At 49.6% G+C, this 20,474-nt stretch overlaps 1 protein-coding gene across 1 annotated transcript in view; it reads right to left on the reverse strand.

Moving 5' to 3' along the window:
* The window catches only part of TM9SF4 (transmembrane 9 superfamily member 4), a 57,243-nt gene that overhangs the window by 3,242 nt on the left and 33,527 nt on the right, over positions 1–20,474 (reverse strand). Inside the window, exons 4-17 of the mRNA XM_081257389.1 lie at positions 20,041–20,209; positions 19,812–19,941; positions 18,447–18,570; positions 16,829–16,947; positions 16,614–16,725; positions 15,203–15,273; positions 10,935–11,067; positions 9,441–9,522; positions 9,269–9,344; positions 6,360–6,443; positions 4,496–4,671; positions 3,938–4,001; positions 2,648–2,767; positions 1,748–1,837 (exon numbers count right to left, since the gene is read on the reverse strand). Coding sequence (XP_081113515.1) covers positions 1,748–1,837; positions 2,648–2,767; positions 3,938–4,001; positions 4,496–4,671; positions 6,360–6,443; positions 9,269–9,344; positions 9,441–9,522; positions 10,935–11,067; positions 15,203–15,273; positions 16,614–16,725; positions 16,829–16,947; positions 18,447–18,570; positions 19,812–19,941; positions 20,041–20,209 — 1,550 coding nt within the window. The remainder of the gene's footprint in view (positions 1–1,747; positions 1,838–2,647; positions 2,768–3,937; positions 4,002–4,495; positions 4,672–6,359; positions 6,444–9,268; positions 9,345–9,440; positions 9,523–10,934; positions 11,068–15,202; positions 15,274–16,613; positions 16,726–16,828; positions 16,948–18,446; positions 18,571–19,811; positions 19,942–20,040; positions 20,210–20,474) is intronic.

Raw genomic sequence — 20,474 nt, forward strand, 5'->3', positions numbered from 1 at the left:
TCTTCCTGCTTCCTGGTGTCTCGGGTACCCACTCCCTACTTTGTGGTCCTACTGGGGTTGTCGGTCCTAATACAAAACCTAAGCTAGTCAATCAGAGTATGCCATCCTACTGGACGTGAGGAACAGTGAGGGATGGCATGTAGCCTGGGCCAATAAGTGTCTTCCCTGGGATTTATAACATAATGATAGAGGAAAGATGTTCTTTTAGTTCTAGAGCTGCAAAGCTGAGAAAAGGAGACTCTAGGGCTGCTATTGGTCATCCTTCTACTTTGTGGAAAGATCCTGCCTGCAGATTGAAGCCAAGAAAACACACACAGAGCTGAGGAATAAACACAGAGCCCTGATACCATCTGACCTGCTGGATCTAACCAAGCCTGAAGCTAGAACTCCAACTTCTTATTCAACTTATATCAGCCAAAACATTCTCTTTTTTGCTTAAGCCAGTTGGGACTGGTTTTGGTCACTTTCCATTCAAAATAGTTCTGATTAATATGGGCTGTAGAGAAGGGATATTAGATTTGTTCTGCAGGATTCCAGGAACAAGACTATGGTCTGAAGATGGAATTTACAGGGAGGCAGATTTCAGTGTGACTTAAGGAAGGCCTTGATAATGACAGGAGCTATCCAAAGAGAATGGGAGCATCAGGAGGGAGTGTCTTCTGTTGCTGGATGTGCCAGAGCAGGGGTCAACAAGCTTTTTCTTAAAGGACCAGATTATAAATAGTTTAGGCCACGTGGCCTCTGTCAAAACTACTCCACTCTACCATTGTAGTGTAAAAACAGCCTTGACAATATGTAAATGAACAAGCATGGCTGTGTGCCAAATAAAACTTTGTTTACAGAAGCAGGCCTACTGGCCCATGGGCTACAGTTGGCTGACCCCTGAGCTAGATGATCACTTATTGAGATCGCTGGAGAAGAGGGCAGTCAGCAAACTGGAAGCAGGGGTGGAGCACCGCACTCAAGTATCTGGACAGTCCTTTCCAACCTGACATTTTTGGGAAAGGGAATTCCAAGCTTCACCCAGCTGACCTATGCCTCTAGTTTGGGAATATACCCTGGTTATAAGCAGAGGACTTCTCGGTTTGGGGTTCTGGATACCCAAAGTATAGCGGGTAAAACTGTCTTCAGCGTAAGCTCCAGAGGTAACATGGGGCCCACCAGAGCGACCCCAGACTCCTCTCAATGGCCCATCTGGTTTATGTGTTACACACAAATCTAATAAACCTGCTGTGGGGATCTGTTTGTACTCTTACGCCACTCTTTGGGGACACTGAGCTCTGTGACTATAGCCGAGTTCCTAAATCTGAGTGCTAAAGGCTAATTCAGCAGTTTCTGCTTTTACCTTTATTAACTCTTCTCATTTACTTTCATTCTTTCAAGTTACTGTTCTTTTTTTTTTTTTTTCCTGTCTTCTTGAGGTGAACACTGTATCAGTCTCTCTTACTTCCTCTTAAAAGCACTGTAAGGTGATATACTCCCTTTAAGTTCTGCTTTGGTTGTACCTCACAGGTTTTGCATACAACATTCTCATTGTCATTTATCCTGAAGGCTTTTGTCACCCAAACACACTCTCTTTCCTAAAAAGATTATGTTCTAAGAGCAGGAACAGTTCTAGGATGACTTTGGTCCTCCTCATTCTTGGCAGAAAAGTAAGACTTAAGACACTTGGGGTTTTTCCCCAGCACCCTCCCCCCCACAATCCTGCCCCGAAAGGGCTAGGGGGCTCCCTCATGCAGGGTGGTACCTTGTTAACAAAATAAAAGATGGCATAGACCAGGACATAGAATGCAGATCCCCCGGAGACTAGGAAATTCCTCCACCACCAGCGGTAATCCTGAGGAGGAAACAGAGAAGGGTCATTGCTGTCTCCAGGCAGAACCTCTTCCCCAAGTTTCAGAGCTGCCTGAGGATCTAAAGACCCTGGGTAAGAACTGTAATATTTGGGGTGAGGCGAAGCTTTTATACCTTGACTGTGATGGTGGTTACACAACTGTATGCATTTTTAAAAACTTACAGAACTGTAGATTAAAAAGGGTGAACTTTACTGTTTATAAATTATATCTCAATTTAAAAAAATCAGCAACAACAAAAGAACACTATTAACAACATTAGCATTTCTTGAGCAAACGCTCACCATGTGCCACATACTGTTCTAAGTGCTCTACGTGAATCAGCTCACTGAGTCTTTGCAGCAGCCCTGTGAGTTACGCCCAGAAGGCACACGGAGGTTAAACAACTGCCCAAGATCCAGAGCTACTAACAGAGGAGCCAGGGTTTCAGCTCAGGCTGTCTGTCCCAGAGCCCTTGTTTGGCCCGCCAAGAGCTAGTCCCCAGATAGAGGGCAGGTCACCCAAACTGCATCAGCTGTTGAAGAAACCACTACTGGAGTGGACTCAGTACTGACGAGTCTACTGTCATTAGGTCGTGGTGACTTCCCCGCAAGACTATGCAGTGAGGTAGGGATCATTAACTCTAGTCTACAGATGAACAAATGGAGGCTCGGCAAGGGGAAGTGATGTACTTGCCCAAGACCTCACGGCCAGAAGAGGCAGGACCACATGAGAAACCCAGACAGCCTCACTGACCCAATTCAATACTGGACCCAGCTGCCCCCACCCAAAACTGCTGGCCCCATTCCCCTCACCTCTGCACACAGCTGGAAGTATACCATGACGATGCTGATTTGTGAACAGGACACCACCAGGATGATGAAGACGAGGAACAGGAAGCCGAAAAGGTAATAGAACTGATTCTCCCAGATTGCCTGCGGATATACCAGAGCCGGCCTTCAGCTAGCCTGCCCCCACTCCCCTGGCATTCCCTGCTTGTGCTCGGGAACTCCATCCCTTAGTCAGGACTGGCAGGAATGGAGACACCATCATGACACCACTGGGGCCTGTGGGCCTGGCTCGTGGCTGACTGGTCTCTCCTCTCTGGAGCAAAGGGTTCTTAGGGAGGGGCTGGGGCATGGCTGATCCTGAGATGGGTGGCCCCCGCCTGAACTCAGCAGCTTGCGGAAAATAATGAATCCCACCCCAATCAAAATTACACAGCTGCCACCACTGCCTGGGGCAGCTCACCATGTGCCAGGCATAGTGCCACGTGCTTTACGTACAACACCACGTGTCAGCCTATGAAAGCATGGCATTTTACAGTCAAAGAAGTCAAGGTTCAGAGAGGCTGGTGATCGGCCCAGTGTCACACAAACAGAATAGATGCAGCCTCCCTGGCCAGGCAGCCAACCCGTCCTAGGCAGGGCTGGGTGGGCGAGGGGGTCTCAGCAGGGACGGGCTAGGCCACTCCAGAGGAGTGGATGCTTCTCCAGCACTGACTTAGTGCAAGACCCTCTCTCCATGCTAGGCACTGAGCTGGGTCAGCTGGACTTAGATGGCTCTGAAGAACCGTTCTGCCAACTTTCATCTCGGTATGCCTGGGAGAGGAGTAATCATCATTACGACAGCAGCTACAAGTTAACAAGCATTTCCTGAATGCCAGGCACTGTGCCTTTTATAGACATTATCACGTTCCAGCCTCATGAAGATCCTGAGAATTAGGCATCATCCCCCCACTTTCCTAGGAGTTTTCAGTAACTTAGGTAAAGACACGTAGGGACCCAGAAATCAAAGCAGACGCAACAATGATATTAATAATGGTGGTGACTGACCGCAATATTGCTAAAGCAGCCAAAGCAGCTTCTATTTACTGAGCCCTTCCCACACCAGACCCCATACATATGGCACATCTCACATAACCTTCCAAGCTGTCCCGAGAGGCAGGACTGTTACCCTATTTTAGGGCAAAGAATGGGGGCTCTGAGAGGCTAAAGGTCTGTCTGGAACGTCACAGGCGGTGAGAGGCAGAGCATCTAAGTGGAGGGGCAGGGACTAGGCTAGCGTGGGCGAAGGGGAGGGTGGGGAGCAGGAGCCGTACTCACACTGAAGATGAAGAAAAGCTCGATGAACATGGCGCCAAAGGGCAGGATCCCAGCCATGAGAATGCTGCAGAGAATGGGAGGGTTAACACTGCTGGGAGACCGGACCACTGGAAGCTTCGGGCTCCCTCCTGAGCCAGCAAGAATGAGAATGCTTACACTGTTTGGTGGGTCTAAATCTTTCGGCATGCTTTTGTACCATTATAGCCTCTCAAGAGGTGGGCATCATTCTCCCCATTTTATAGATGGGAAAACTGAAGTACAGAGAGGTGGTGTGACTTGCCCAAGGTCCAAGGTAGTCTTTACCTGTCACCCTGCACCTTTCCACTCCACCCCTTCCCTGGCCAACACCGAGTCTGGCTACAACTTGGTCCTCTCTATCTTGGAGTGAAGCTAAGCTTTCAGGAAGTCTACTAGAGCCAGCCGGGGCTGCAGGAGCACCTGTCATAGCCCCCACAGGGGGAGGGTACCCCTGTCCATGTCTTTCCAAGGAGATGGCTCAGGGGAACGTTGGCCTTGCCTACTCCAGAAGCCCCCGCCTGGCCCTTGCCGGAGACTCACCCCACAAATCGGTTCATGTACCACCGCTGCTCAGGGATCTGCCGGGGAATCTGGTTGGTGCGCACAGGGTTGTCATATGGCTGCTTGCGGAAGCCGAAGTAGTAACCCAGGTAGACAAGGGGCAGGGAGATCCCGAACCACATGCATAGCAGGGCCACCATGGTGGGGAAGGGCACCTGTGGGCACAGCACCATGAGGCTCCACAAGCCCTGAAGCCCAGGCTGGGGCCGTGCAGGGGGAGGGGGACCTTCTGGGTCCCAGGGCAGGTAGGGCACAGCAGGACCACCATGCTGGGGAAGCTCCTGCAGACACGGCCCCCCACAGGGCTCCTGGCCAGACTGTCCTGGGGCTGACCCCAGCCCTGGGAAAAGCAGAGGGCAGATGGAGGGCCAGTTGAGCCATGAAGTGAAGGAACCACGGCATCCTACAGGAGCTTGTCACCAGGGAGGACGTGGGGAAAGAACAAGGAAGGAGGGACTGAGAGCACAAAGGGGAGGGGAAGGGCTGGAATGAAGGGAGATTACGTGTGGTCTGTTAAGTGAAAACGAAGGGAAGAAACAGGAGTGCACAAGTAGTGTGTTCCCAGTCTCGCTCAGTGAAAACACCACAATATACCATGAAGTGAGAAAAGCAGGATATAAAACTGTATGTCAAGAACTCCATTTTAATAAAAACACCCCAATACGTATATGCATACGTGCCCGGAGAGGCCTACACCAAAAAGTTAACAGCACTTCCTCAGATGGGGTATGGGGCTTTGGAATTGTTTTCATTTTTAAAAAAAAATTCCCCTCTGCAGAGTCTGAGGTTTTTACAACTCACACAAAATGGAAGAAATGAATTAATATTTGTAAAGTGTTCAGAACAATACTTATTCCAAAGTAAGCACTATGAAAATGTTTGCTATTATTTTATAATTTTAAGGTTACATTATTCCATTTTAAATATATCTAAAAAGAGGTTAAAAGACTGCAAAAACAGGGAATTCCCTGGCAGTCCAGTGGTTAGGACTCTGCGCTTCCATTGCAGGGGGCACGGGTTTGATCCCTGGTCGGGGAACTAAGATCCTGCAAGCTGCGTGGTGCAGCCCAGCCAAAAAAAAAAAAAAAAAAAAAGACTGCAAAAACATACTACAGATCTACATTAACTTTTCTGTACTTTCCTTTCTAAAATTTCTGCAACGAGTGTTTATAGTGAGCAGCTGGTAACTGGGAGAAAAATGTTGAGAGAGAGAAGGGAGACAGGTATAAAAAAGAGGAAGTGAGAGGAAGAGCATGACCCTGTCTTTCCTGAGGGCAGCTCCCTGGACCGCTGGGAAGGACCCAGTCCTCCGGCAGCCCAGACTGCAAGCCTCACCCAAGGACCTTCTGTGGGCACCTGCCAGTGGAGGGGAGGCGGCTCTCTCCGCTGAGGCTGGGATGGCAAACACCTGCCCCACCTCTCCCGCAGCTAATCCATCAAGACCATCTCCCCACCCCCAACTGAGTCCACAATCCTTGTAGCGGGGCTGGTGCTGAGCTCAGGGCGGGGACACTAGGAGGAGAGCCTTGTTTTGGGAGACTGACCTCATCAAGTCATACCAAGCAGCCTTCCCTTGGTTGAGACGAGGGAAATTCCCCAGTTGGCCCCTGGACTGTGGAAATCTCTCTTTAGAGAAGTGAGCTTTGGTCAGCTGTCTGAAAGAGCCCACAGGAAGGGCAGGACAGATGGATGCATAGGGCTGGAGAAACCCTGGCCAGCCCCCAGCCCCCAGGGCTGGGAAGAGCCCCCTGGGGACTTAGAAAAGGGAAGGAAGCAGCAGGGAGTGACCTGCAGGAATGGGCCTGAGCACAACTGGCCCTCCCTTGCCGGGGAGGGCACTTACCGCCCCTGATGAGTGCTTTCCCCAGATGAAGCAATTCAATACGAAGCAGATGCCAAAAACCACGCCAGGGTACAATGTCGCCGTCTGGAAGCAAGAGAGACCAGGCTGGGGAGCTGCATCTAGGGAGAGCTCCCACCTGCCCATCAGGGCTCCCCGACTAGAGGTTCTCAAGCCCTCCCCCCTGTTCTGTAGGACTCAGCTCAAGGATAAACCCTTCCAGACAGCATTCTCTGACCCATAGACTAGGCAAGCCTCCTGCTCTCTGTCCTTTTAGATCCCTGAAACGCACCGTCCTCACCCTCACCCAAGTTCATAATCACGTGCTGTTGTTACCCCCCCAGACAGAAGCTCTTGGGAGCATCATGTCCTGCTCACTAATGTGCTCCCAGCACTCAGAGCACAGTGTGTTCAATAAGCATTTGTTGAATAGGAATGACCAAATAAAAGTTTTACTAAACACGTAGGTCTGGGCCTCAACCCAAACTGTCCAGACTGGTGGGTAAGCTTTAACTGAGTCTTAGGGGCAGTGGGTGCTTGCCACCACATGAATCAATCATCTCACCCAATCCTCACTACAGGCCTAGATGGGAAGGACTGTCACTATCCCTTTTCCAGAAGAGGACACTGAGGCCCAGTAACGTTAAATACCCCACCCCCCAACTTCACACAGTCAGCTAAGGGTGGAGCAGAGGTTCAAACCCAGGCAGTCTGACTGCAGAGGCCCTGCTCCTGGCGCCCTGTGGTGTATTCCATCCAGTCAGGACCTCTGGGGCTGGGGATCAGGTACTGGGAGCCAAAGCCCTAGACCTACAGTGGAGCCTCCTTTACGACTGCGGCTGTCTGAGCATCCAAGAGGGTCTGCCCGCGATGCCTGAGGCTCCCTGCAATCTGGGGCTCAGCTTCACGGCCAGTTTTATTTACCTTTAGCCTGTAGCCTCCCACACCCACTAACTGGCCACTGCTCTCTCCACGTCCCTGCCCCCGGGCCTTCATAAGGTAGAGTCACCAGCATCTCAGGTATCTGCCGTCTGAGTGCCAGTGCTGAAACAGTGGCCTTCTGTAGTCTCCTCACAACCACACGACGACCTGAGACTTAGGTGCAACCAGCCCCCACTGGAGAGATGGGGAAACCAAGGCTCAGAGGGCTGGTCAAGGTTACCAACCAAGGAAATAACGGAGCCAGGACTGGGATCCAGGAGATTCCAGAACCTGAGGCCTCCTTGCTGGCTGCTTCCATCCAGTTGAAACCCTCCTCTCCGAGGCCCAGCTCGTATGTCATCTCCCCCCTTCCTGTGTGTTCCTGCTTTACTCTGCTGTGTAGCACAGGATTCCTCGCCTGTCCTCCTGGCTGAAATTTATGGACTGAGCACTGTGCTAGATACCAGGAAGAACAGGAAAAATGTTCAGACCCATAAATGGAGAACAACATAAGTGGCACTCATAGGCACAAGGCTCTGCCCAGGCCCCTCTGGGGTGCCAAGGAGGACCCTGAAGTTAGAATCGGTCGGGGAGGAAGAGTGACCCCGGAGCTAAGACTTAGCTGCCCATGCAGAGGCCAGAGGAGAAAAGAGCAGTTGTACACCTGCACGGCTGCGGCTGCAGCAGAGGCCCGCCTGTGGAGCAAGGCAGAGCTCCACACCAAGGAAGGGTCAGAATCTTGCACGGAAACTGAGGCGGCCTAGGACGGCCAAGGGCCCAGGCAGGAGGGAAAGATGCCTGAACCTGGGCCGGAGTCCTGGGGATGGAGATGGGAAGGAATTCGTGGACTATCTGGCAGGAGAACAGTCCACACACTTGATGTATGAGAGGAGGCGGGGGCGCTAATGAGGAGGAAGAAAGGGAGCCACCCAGGTGACTGTCTTGGGGGCCCGGGTGGATGGTGCCACCGGATGCAGGGAGCAGGTTTGGGGCAGAAAGACGGGGTTTGCCATGGGACCAGTACAGGGAGACTTGGAGGGTATCTGGTGGGAGACCTCATCAGGGAAGTCTCACCAGGTGAGGAGAGGGCTGGGTTTTACAGCTCTGAAGATCCCTGGGTCTCAGCACACAGTAGCCTGAGAAAAACACCTGATGCGTCAAGAATTTAGGAAACTCTTTTTGATCTTTCCAGAACCACCACTGTCACAGGTCTTCTATACTGAGGGCTTATTAATTGCCAGGGGTATTTGCCAGAGCTGGGATAGCCTGAGTTCCCCTGCTCTTTTGATAGCTGTGAGAATGGTTTCAGAAGGCCTGGGTCTAGAGGCTTCTCTGAATTTGGCACCAGGGGTTTCCCTGGTCCTCTAAAGGCTCACTTGCTCTGGGAGAAGGGGCTCAGGGCTCCCTAGGAGGCAGGGCCAACTTCCAGGCGTCCTCCGGTTTCTGTGGTCTTTTCTGCTGCCAAGGACTCTCCTCACCACCAGGAGGACAGTGAACATCAGAAGCTGACCTTATTGAAGAGGAACAGAGGCCCCAAAGTCTGGAAAACAGGCTGACAGTGACGTGGGGCCTGGCTTCTCCCGCCCCTGGCAGGTAATTCTCTCTTTACTCTGCTGGGTAGGGTGTTCTCACAGATGCCCCACTGATCAGGTTTTGACCTTAAACTTTGACACCTGGGATGGTGTCTAAATCCTGTTATTCTGAATCCCCTATTTCTTCTTGTGCTTGAGCCATGGGACAATGTAGGCTAAAAATCATCTAAGTTCAATTCCCTCTTTTCATGGATGCAGCTACTAAGGCCTCAGAGGTAAGCACCCAGGGGTGAGAGCCCAGCACTCCTGGCCCTCGGGTGTGCTCCTCCCACCCATCAGGCTGCTGCCCAGCACCTGGCCCTAAACCCCCACCACAGCCTGCCTATGCTGCTCTTGAGGAGCCCAGGAGGAAGCTTCTTGGCCTCCCAAGAACATGGGGAGGAGGGTTAGGACACTTACACAGAAGGCTCCTTTCTTCCACCGATGGCCTTTTAGAGTGCGGTACAGACGGCCGGCAGAAAATCCACCAAACACCCTGTGGGGAAACGGAAGGGATCCACACCAAGGGGACCTGTTAGCTGCAGTGCAGGCGGTCTGCGCCAGCCCTGGGACCCCACTCATGCACACGTACCCCATGAACATGAAGAGGAAGCAGGCCGTGGTCATGAGCGCTCCCCGGCTGGAGGGCGACAGCATCCCAAGCATGGCCACAACTGAGGAGGGAGGGGCAAGAGAGGGAAAGTCAGGGTCTCCAGGCCCCAAGGCCCAGCCGCGGGCTGGCTCCCAGGGCCCCAGGGCAGGTGAGGCTCGATGAGGCTCCCTACTCCCTCTCCCTACTCTACTGCAGAAGACTGGGTCTTACTTGGGGTTCAGAGGGGTGCAGCAGTTGCTGGGCCACGGCTGGCTGCATCTTTTTTTTTTTTTTTAATTTATTTTATTTTTATTTATTTTTGGCCGTGTTGGGTCTTTGTTGCTGCGTGCAGGCTTTCTCTAGTTGCGGCGAGCAGGGGCTAATCTTCATCGCAGTGCTCGGGCTTCTCATTGCGGTGGCTTCTCTTGCTGCGCAGCATGGGCTCTAGGCGCGCGAGCTTCAGCAGTTGTGGCTCGAGGGCTCTAGAGCGCAGGCTCAGTAGTTGTGGCGTATGGACTTAGCTGCTCCGCGGCATGTGGGAATTTCCCGGACCAGGGCTTGAACCCGTGTCCCCTGCGTTGGCAGGCGGATTCTTAACCCCTGTACCACCAGGGAAGCCCCATGCATCTTAATGGTAATGGCCAGCCCACAGAGCACTTGCAACCAGCCGGGCACTGAGGTGAGAGCATTACGAATGCCAGCTCACTGAATGTACCTCATCAGCCCTCTGAGGTGGAGGTTAGTTCCCACATTCCTCAGATGAGGAAACTGTGGCTCATGAGGTTAAATGAGAGGCTCACAGAAGTTAAATGACTTGTCCAAGGTCACAAAGCTTGGAGGCATGAGGCTGAGACAGAAATTTAGGCAGATTAGTTGCTAAGAGATTAGATTTTGAAAGTTCTCATCACAAGAAAAAAAAATGTGTAACTATGCGAGGTGATGGATATTAACTAAACTCACTATGGTAAGCATTTTGCAATGTATACATATAATATCAAATCATTATTTTGTATACCTTAAACTAACACAGTGTAGTATGTCAGCAAAAAAAAAAAAAAAAATTGAGGCAGATTGATTTCAGAACTGCCTGTAACTACTATATATTCATTTTGGGGGGTGTTTTCTGAGAAAAAAAGACCTGATTCCAGTCCTAATCCTGGTGCTGAAATGGGTAAGTCACTTAATGCCCGACTGCAAAAGGAGGCCGACCTCAGAGTGCTGATGTATGGCTTCACTGGTGGTGTGGATGTCGGGGGCTATCGATGGTGCTGGAAAGATCTGAGGAGGAGCAAATCACCAGGGCCTGTGGCTGAGAGGACCAGCCCTCTTGCTGGGATGGACGGCTCTGTCTGGCCCAGAGATGTTGACATGCTCCCCCGGCCCCAGGAAGGGAAGCCCACCCTTTTCTCAGACTCAGGCCTGTGCTGCTCTGGTGAGCACAGCTCCCCCTCCCCAAACCCCCACCCCACCTCCACCCCTGCCGGGCTTACTCACAGATGACGATGAGGATCATACAGAAGAGCTGAATGCCTGAGCCCAGCAGGGAGCTGAGGATCATGGGGTACTGGGGGGGCCTGAAGACGTCGCCGTGCACCAGCTTCCACCCGGACTCTTCCATCGTGTCTTCCTGCAGCAAAGGGCCAGAAAGCGAGGCTCTTCTTGGGCTCCAGAGAAGGCAGCTCCTGCAGGGACCACCCCCAAGGACCCACATCCCTGACCAGGGCTGAGGGTCCCTCAGGTGTCAACCAGCTCCACTCTGACACAGGAGTATAAGTGACATGAGAACGTATTTCCCAGAGAACTGTCACACGGAAAAAGGAGGGCACAAACATGGGCTTACAGCTATATAAAAGGAAAATCTCCTCCCCACATTCCACAAACCAAATGCATGGAAAAATAATGTAAACCAGCACACTAAAATGTTAACTGTGATAGTTTTTGAGTGGTGTCTTTAGAAGCAATTTATTATTTTTTTAACTGATTAGAAAAGTAATATAGGCACACCTTATTTTATTGTGCTTCATTTTACAGCACTTCGCAGATATTGTATTTTTTACAAATTGAAGGTCTGTGGCAACCTGCATCAAGCAAGTCTATTGGCACCATTTTTCCAATAGCAGTTCCTCATTTTGTGTCTCTGAGTCACATTTTAGTAATTCTCACATTTCAAAATTTTTCATTATTATTGTATCTGTTATAGTGATCTGTTATCAGTGATCTTTGACGTTACTATTGCAATTGTTTTGGGTTCCGTGACCTGTGCCCATATAAGATGGCAAACTTCATCAGTAAACGTGTTCTGATTGCTCCACCAACCAGTTGTTGCCCCATCTCTCTCCCTCTCCTCCAGCCTCCCTATTCCCTGAGACATAACAATATTGAAATCAGGCCAATTAATAACCCTACAATGGCCTCTAAGTGTGTAAGTGAAAGGAAGAGTTGCATGTCTCTCACGTTAAATCAAAAGCTAGAAATGATTAAGCTTAGCAAGGAACATGTGTCAAAGGCTGAGATTGCTGAAAACTAGAACTCTTGCACCAAATAATTAGCCAAGTTGTGAATGCAAAAGAAAAGTTCTTGAAAGAAATTAAAAGTGCTACTCCAGTGAATACAGGAATGATAAGAAAGCAAAACAGCCTTATTGCTGATGTGAAGAAAGTCTGAGTGGTCTGGATAGAAGATCAAACCAGCCACAACATTCCCTTAAGCCAAAGCCTCATCCAGAGCAAGGCCTAACGCTCTTCAATTCTATGAAGGTTGAGAGAGGTGAGGAAGCGGCAGAAGAGAAGTCTGAAGCTAGGAGAGGTTGGTTCATGAGGTTTAAGGAGAGAATCCCATCTCCATAACATAAAAGCGCAAGGTAAAGCAGCAAGTGCTGATGTAGAAGGTGGCTACACTAAACATCAGATATTCCATGTAGACGAAACAGCCTTCGATTGGAAGAAGATGCCATCTAGGACTTCCATAGCTAGAAAGGAGAAGTCAATGCCTGGCTTAAAAGCTTCAAAGGACAGGCTGACTCTCATTAGAGGCTAAGGCAGCTGGTGACTTTAAGTTGAAGCTGATACTCATTTACCATTCCGAAAATCCTGGGGCCCTAAAGAATTATGCTAAATCTACTCTGCCTGTGCTCTAGAAATGGGACAACAAGCCTGGATGATAGCACATCTGTTTACAACATGATTTACTGAATACTTTAAATCCACTGTTGAGACCTACTGCTCAGAAAGATTCCTTTCAAAATATCACTGCTTATTGACAATGCACCTGGTCATCCAAGAGTTCTGCTGGAGATGTACAATGAGATGACTGTTATTTTCATGTTTGCTAACACAGCATCCATCCTGCAGCCCATGGATCAAGGAGTCATTTTGACTTTGCAGTCTTATTATTTAAGAAATACATTTCATAAAGCTATAGCTGCCATAGAGTGTGATTCCTCCGATGGATCTGGGCAAAGTAAACTGAAAACCTTCTGGAAAGGATTCACCATTCTAGATGCCATTAAGAACATTCGTGATTCATAGGAAGAGGTCAAAATATCAACATTAATAGGAGTTTTGAAGAAGCTGATTCCAACCCTCATGGATGGAATTGTGGGGTTCAAGGCCTCAGAAGAAGAAGTAATTGCAGATGCAGTGGAAACAGCAAGAGAACTAGAATTAGAAGTGAAGCCTAAAGATGGGACTGAATTGCCGCCATCTCATGATAAAACTTCAACAGATACGGAGTTATTTCTTACGCATAAGCAAAGAAAGTGGTTTCTTGAGATGGAATCTACTCCTGGTGAAGATACTGTGAAGATAGTTGAAATGACAACACAGGATTTAGAATATTACATAAACTTGGTTGATAAAGCAGAGGCAGGGTTTGAGAGGACTGAATCCAATTTTGAAAGAAATTCTGCTGTGGGTAAAATGCTATCAAACAGCATTGCAGGTTTACAGAGAAACTGTCCATGAAAGGAAGAGTTAATTGATTTGGCAAATTTCACTGCTGTCTTATTTTAAGAAATCACCACAGCCACCCCAGCCTACAGCAACCGACACCCTGATCAGTCAGCAGCATCAACAGTGAGGTGAGACGCTCCACCAGCAAAAAGATTAGGACTTGCTGAAGGCTCAGATGATGGTTAGCATTTTTAGCACTAAAGTATTTTTAAATTAAGGTATTTTTTTAGACATACTGCTAACTGCACACTTAATAGACTGCAGTATAGTATAAGCGTAACTTGTATATGCACTGGGAAACCAAAAAATTTGTTTGACTCCCTTTACTGTGATAATCACTTTATTGTGATGGTCTGGAACTGAGCCCGCAATATCTCTGAGGTATGTCTGTATGTGCTCTTACTTGTGTAATAAGTAAAAAAAAATTTTTGATATATGGCATGATATTTAAATGAACAAAAAGTAGTAAATGAGTACTGTAGACAATTTTTTAAAAATCCAGAAAGACTGAACAAAAAATATAAAACCCATAAACATTCATAGATTAAAAAATAAACCAGAAAGATAGAGAAAATGATTTATATACTTAATAATACCGTTTTGACATATTTCCTTTAGTCCTTTATATATGTATATGTGCATATGTATATATAATTTTTAACAATAAAATACTGTATTTACTGTGTAACAATACTTTGTTATTTTAAGCCGATGTATGATCATGAGCATTTCTTTATGTCAATAAACACTCTCTACAATTACTATCTTAATGTCTGTACAATTTTTCATTATATGGCTGTACCATAATATAACCAATCCATTATTATGGAATATCAGGCAATTTCCAGTTTATTTAAATGATAAAAAAGGCTGCAATAAATATTTCTAGACCAAATTTTTGTGGTTTTAATGCTTTCCTTAGGAAAATTCTAGAAGATAGTGTATCAAAACAAGTTAACTAGGACTTTCCCGGTGGTCCAGTGGTTAAGACTCTGTGCTTCCACTGCAGGGGGTGCGGGTTCGATACCTGGTTGAGGAACTAAGATCCCACAGGCCGCACCAAAAGTTAAAAGTGCAGCCAAATGTTAAAAACAAAACAAACAAACAAGTTAACTATTTGGCAGTTCATGATATGTACTGCCAATTAATAACTTTTCAGAAATCTACCAGTTTACACTTGCATGGGTGGCATGAAAAGGTGCTTATCTCACATTAACCTTGCCGGCAATTAGTACTATATATATGAATCTGTGCTAATTTCAAGGTCCAAAACTGTCTTCTCATGACTGTTTGACACTGCACGTTGGGGGCTTATCCCTGAGGTAAAAACAGTTCTTCACATGTTTACTGGCCATGTATGGTTCCTTGTCTGTAAATTTTTTGTTCATTATCACATTAGGGATTTTAGTGGTTTTTGTTTTTAGAGATTTTATACCAGTTCTTTTAACTATCATCTTTTTAAAATGTGTTGCATATATTGTTCTGCCATTTCACTTTTCTGTTGTTTATATATCTTAACATGCAGGATTAAGGTAAAATTAATCCAGTTTTCTTTCTGTGATTTCTTCCATTGTTTTTACACTTAGAAATTAGAAAGCCTTATCCCCATCACTTTGGGTCATTAAACATTTTGTTTTCCTTTTCAATACTTGGTTCACGCTACGAATGATAACACACACGCACACGCACACGCACACACACACACAGAGGCACGCGCGTGCATGTGCGCGTCCTGGTCTGGTGGGCCCAGAGCCCCACTGCTAGACTGCCCTCCCTCTGCAAGTCCATCCCCCCCCAGCCAAGACCTCGTACAATGTCATCCTCCTTATTATAGTTGGCGATGTCCTTCCGGAGGGTCCGAATGATAATCATACTCAGGATGCCTGAAACAAGCAGGGGCGGGGAAGAAGAGGAGTCGTCAGCACGGCCATCTGAGTCCTCTGTGCCGCTTGCCCTCCGGGCACGCGTGGCTTCCTCTAGTGGGAACTGGCTATGCAGCCGCCTCAGGTTCTCTCCTGGGCATAGCTCCACCCCAGCTACAGGGCAGGGGAAACAGAGGGTCACCCTCCAAGGAGGGGAAGAATGAGCTGCTGGGATGGGCGGAGGCAGTCACAGGACACCGCTTGTATTCCAGGGAGAACAGCATCCCAGCTCCTCCAGGGCTTGGTCCTTCCATCCCCTCCAGGCTCACCTCCTCCCAGGCTCACCTCTCACTTGCCTCTGGTTATTTGTTGCTTTTAGTTATCAGGCCACAGCCCCATCTCTCTCTCACCTGCGTGCCTGTAACCCAGGCTGTTCCCTTTACCCGAATGCCCCACTCTGTCCTGACTCCTACTCACACTTCAAGACATCTTCTCTTCTCAACACCCCAAACAGTTCAGAGGCACCCCCGTTGGTACTTGCACAGCACCCTGTTTACCTATCTAGGCAGCACAGTGTAGTGGTTAAGACAATGGGTTGTAGGATCTTGAGCTAACTTAACGCTTTTTGGCTTAGCTCACGGGGCTGCGAGGATGGGGATGCATGTAAAGTGTTTATTAGCACAGCAGCTGGCCACTGGGTAAATGTTTAATAAAGACAGCATTATCTTTACTTCTCCTGATACTGAAACGATCAGTTTCATTCTACCTCTGACAACCACCCTCACCCTGCTCACTGCCCTCTTGCCATCTGGCTTCTCACCAAGCCTGTCTCACTGCAGGGCCGTGACCCTTGCTGGAACCGTCTTTCCCTAGGTCTCGGAATGGTGGCTCCTCATTCAGAGAGGTCTTCTCTAAAGCAGCCTTCACCCTTTCCTCAACAGCCATGCATATGCTTCACAGCACTTAGCACTGTCTGGAACCCCACTACTTCTGTGCTTTTCTGTCTCTCTCCTGCCACCAGAATACAGACCGTGAGGGCAGAGACTGGGTTGGGCTTGCTCAACACCATATCCAGCACGCGCATGGGGCCCGAACAGGATGAGCAACGACGACACACTGTTGAGTCAGTGAAGGTGTGTGTGAAGAGGCGGCGCAGTCTTCCCCTAGGGAGCTCTCCAGAGTAGGGGGTGAATCTTGTTTACCTCTGTGTACTGAGGCCTTGCACAGAGCCCTAATGTCTGTTTTTGACCTATGCTTGGCTCCAAGAACACCCTAGAAGTCTCCTGGGAGTGAGGGGACACCTCAGCCCCTCATCCCTCACCCCCTTGTCCTCTCCACCCTCCAACCCACAGCTCTCTCACCTGACAGGAAGAAGACCACCACGACGGAGTTTATGATAGAAAACCAGTGGATCTGTACATCACTCATGGTCAGGTAAGTGTCCCAGCGAGAGGCCCATTTGATGTCACTCTCCTGGTGGTGGGGAGGAAGCACTTGAGAGTCAGGCCTCCACCTTGACAACTCCTGCTTGGACCAGAGCCCTCCTCCCCTGCCGTGGGCTCCGGCCCCTTCTCACCTCCCAGTGCACAGAGTAGGTGAAGTACAGCTGATTCTCCTTGGTGGGGTCAATTTCTTGGGGCGAGGAGTTGGTACCCTCAGGCAGGGTGCATGAGCTCTTCTCGTCTGTTTTGAGGTCTGTGAGAGACAGAGACTCAGTCTGTTCCTGCAAGGGCTGGTGCCACTACCCAGGGACTGTTCTGCGGGTGCCCTCAGAGGCAGCGTGCTGCGGAGCAGTGGCTGGGAGAACAGCTGGCAACTAGAGCTTTAAAACTGTGCTCCCTTGGGTGGGGTGGGGAGGGTGGGAGGGAGCCCCAAGAGGGAGGGGATATAGGTATACATAGAGCTGATTCACTTCGTTGTACAGCAGAAACTAACACAGCATTGTAAGGCAATTATAATCTAATAAAGATGAAAAAACAAAAACAAAAAAGAAACAAAAAACTGTGCTTCCCAGAGCCCTGACTTTCCAAAGGGCCTTAGGGGCTGCAGAGAGGTGTGTGTGGGGAGGGGACTGAGTCCCTGTTTAGTCAAACGAATTCTTCCTTCACTCAATTCAAACATTCATTTGCTCATTCAATCAGTCCCATTCAACAGGCAAAAACGACACTGACTCACTCTCTCATACGTTCGCTCACTCATTTAGTCCCCAGAGTCCTGGCACTTTAGTAATTCAATCACTCAGATGCTTCCTTCCCTCATTTACACATTTGTTCATGCTGCTATCTGTCCATTCATTCAACCAACAAACATACAATAAATGAGCACTTACTATGTGCCAGGTACTGTGCTGGAGAGAAAGTGGTGAGAAAAGGAGACAGGGTCTCTAACTTCGAAGAGCCAGTGGGGGAGCAGCTGCTGTCAAACACTCACACAGTAAATGTCAAGCTGTAACCATGACACAGACGGGAGGAGAGGCAGTATGATGCCCCGAAAGTGCAGGGTCTACGTTTTACATAAGACTTCTGCGTATGACTTTGTTTGACTACGAGGTTCCACAGCTTAAAAAAACTCCAGAAACTCACCACCACTGTGGACAAAAGGCCAGGCACGCTGAATGGAAGTGCGCCCTGTGGTGAGCTAGGGCTGCCAGGCAAGGTGAGGCAGACCAGATCCTGTCAGGCCCACAGGGCTGGGCCTGGGCTCTCAAATTCCTGCACAACTGTTGACCCGGGGCCAAGTTTAGTCTAGGCCAGTCACTCACACAGAGGAGCAGAAACACTGAAACCTGCTGCCCAACAGCTCTGTCAGTACCCCTGCCCCTTGTTCTTCAACCCTTTGCTCTTGAGCTGGCTGGTTCTCGTGATAGGCCCAGCAAAGCCCCAAACTGCTGTTTGGTCTTGGCCAAGTCACTGACCTCTCTGAGCCTCTGGTTCCTGTCATAACCAGCACATTACCTCCCGGGGTGGCTGGGAGGTGGTAAGCTGGTAAGGTGCTGTGCCAGGCCAGGAGACAACATGTCAGCTCTCCCATTGCCCCCCACCTTCTCTAATGGGAATGGAGTGACCCTACCTTGGCTGGGCCCATATGCCACACTGGGGCCTATCAGCCATTCCAGAAATCAAGGGTGCAAAGACCCTGGGTGTGAAGCCCAGGCCCGTCCAGCCCTGCCCCTCTGGTCACACCTCCCCACTCACCCTCCAGCCTGATGCTCTGGGGAATCACCTCGAAGCGGACGACGCGGTATGTGTGCTCCTGGTCCTCTTCCAGGTCCTCCCGGTGGTAGTAAAGGATGAACGAGAGGTGATTGTGCAGGTAGATCTAAAACAGAGCAACAAAGAGAACAACATAGCTAGGAGCCAAGAAACCACCAGAAAAATCACACAGGGTGACCAGCCAGGTATTAGGTCCCTTCCCTCATCTAGCAGACCCAACTGTACCAGTGTTCCAGAAACACTGCTCTTATAGCAACCCGCTACTCATGAACCCTCCAGGGCTCTGTGGGGCTTACTAGGTACAAGTTCAGACCCCTTAGGCTGGTACTCAAGGCCTTCTGTCACCCTAACATACCCAGCGGCCGTCACCCTCTCAGGCATGTTAGTTCGCCTGGTCTCCCTGGGTCCCTCCCTGCCCCGTGAACACTCTCCACCCTGAACTCCGTTCACGGCATTCACTTCCCTGGAATGCCGTCCCAACTTCATTCAGCACAAGCCTACCTATTTTTCAAGGCCCACCTCCTCCGTGACAACCTGAACGCACATTAGCTCCCTCTGAACTCCTCTGGCACTGGCCGTCAGAGCCCTGGCACGGTCAGGACTGGGACGTGAGATCCAGGGTCTGACACTGTCAGTTTTCTCCCCAGTTATGAAGGAAGCCCTTGGAGGACAGGGACTGTGCCTCAAAGGAGATGCTTCTGTTCTTTATTCCCTAAGTAATATGTGTTCAGTTTAAAAAATGACGAATATAAGAGAATCACTGTTACAGTCAGTGCCATTAGCATATTTCTCAGTGGCTGCACTATGAAGGGCTTACACAGATTATCTGATTTACTCTGCATGACAACCCCAAAAGGCAGGTATGGCTATAACATACATTTTATAGATAAGGAACCCAAGGCTTAGAGAGGTGAAAGAGGTAGGCTTAAGGTCACTCACCAACTAGTAAGTGGTGAAGGCCAGATTCAAAACCCAGGGCACCTGCATGCTCTTGACCACTCCTGAGCTCTCTCTCTTACATACTGATGAAATTCCAGACTTCCTTTTCTTTTTTTGGGGGGTGGTGGTGGTGGTTAATCTTATAATCCATATAATCATATATTTATGTGGAATCTGAGTTTTTAGGCACTGTGCCTTCCACCTCCTGTGTAGCATCCGCCAGAGCCCGGCCCACAGCACTCAGACTTCTGACAGGCCACGGCCGGGGGCACCAGGAGGGACTTGTCTTGGCCATCTCCATCTTTGCTAAGCCTAGAGATACATGTTTCCCCTTCCTCTGTGGCCCCAGGGGCTCGTGACTTTGGGGAGTGGCTCCCCCAGCCCTCTGAGCACATCAAGACACTCTACCTTGTTGACATCCGTGAAGCCGAGCCGGTAGCCGTGTTCAAACTGCACGTCTTTCTCCTTCTTCTTGTCATCGCCGTCGCGGCTGGAGTACAGTTCCAGCCGGGTGGCCACAGGCAGGTTGTCTGCAATGCTGGAAAGCCAAGGCCCCGCTCAGTCCCTCAGACCGCCCCTCCCTCAGTGCCCTCCCCTATGGGAACCCGAGGCTGGCAGGAAGCAGAGGACAACTCACAGGTGGACGTAGTAGTCCTCTGAGATCCGCTCGGCCACGAGCCGGCTCTGTTCCACGGTCAGGGTCACCGGCTTGTTGGACTGGCTGCACAGAACCTCACACTTCTTTTCGCTGTTCATGAGAACCTGGAAAGGGGTGTTGACAATCCGGTCCCCTCTCAGCACCTCTCCTGCCATAAGAGAGACAGATGGAGCTCAGAGCTTCAGCCCTGAGGTTGCTGAGGTCAGCAGAGCCACAGAGACACAGGGCCCACCCGCAGGGCCTTCAGCAGTCCTGCAGCCTGGCACTCAATGTGTTACCCTGCCTGTTCAGGCCAGGCTTGCCCACCTGATGCCCCCCTGTTGTCCCTCCTCTCCCTTTGTGCTCTAGCACCACCAGACTCTTCAGAGCACATCAAACGTGCCACGTCATTCCGTGCCTCTGGGCCTCATGTC

Source organism: Mesoplodon bidens (genome assembly GCF_964165515.1).
Source record: "Mesoplodon bidens genome assembly, chromosome: 15".
NCBI lineage: Eukaryota > Metazoa > Chordata > Mammalia > Artiodactyla > Ziphiidae > Mesoplodon > Mesoplodon bidens.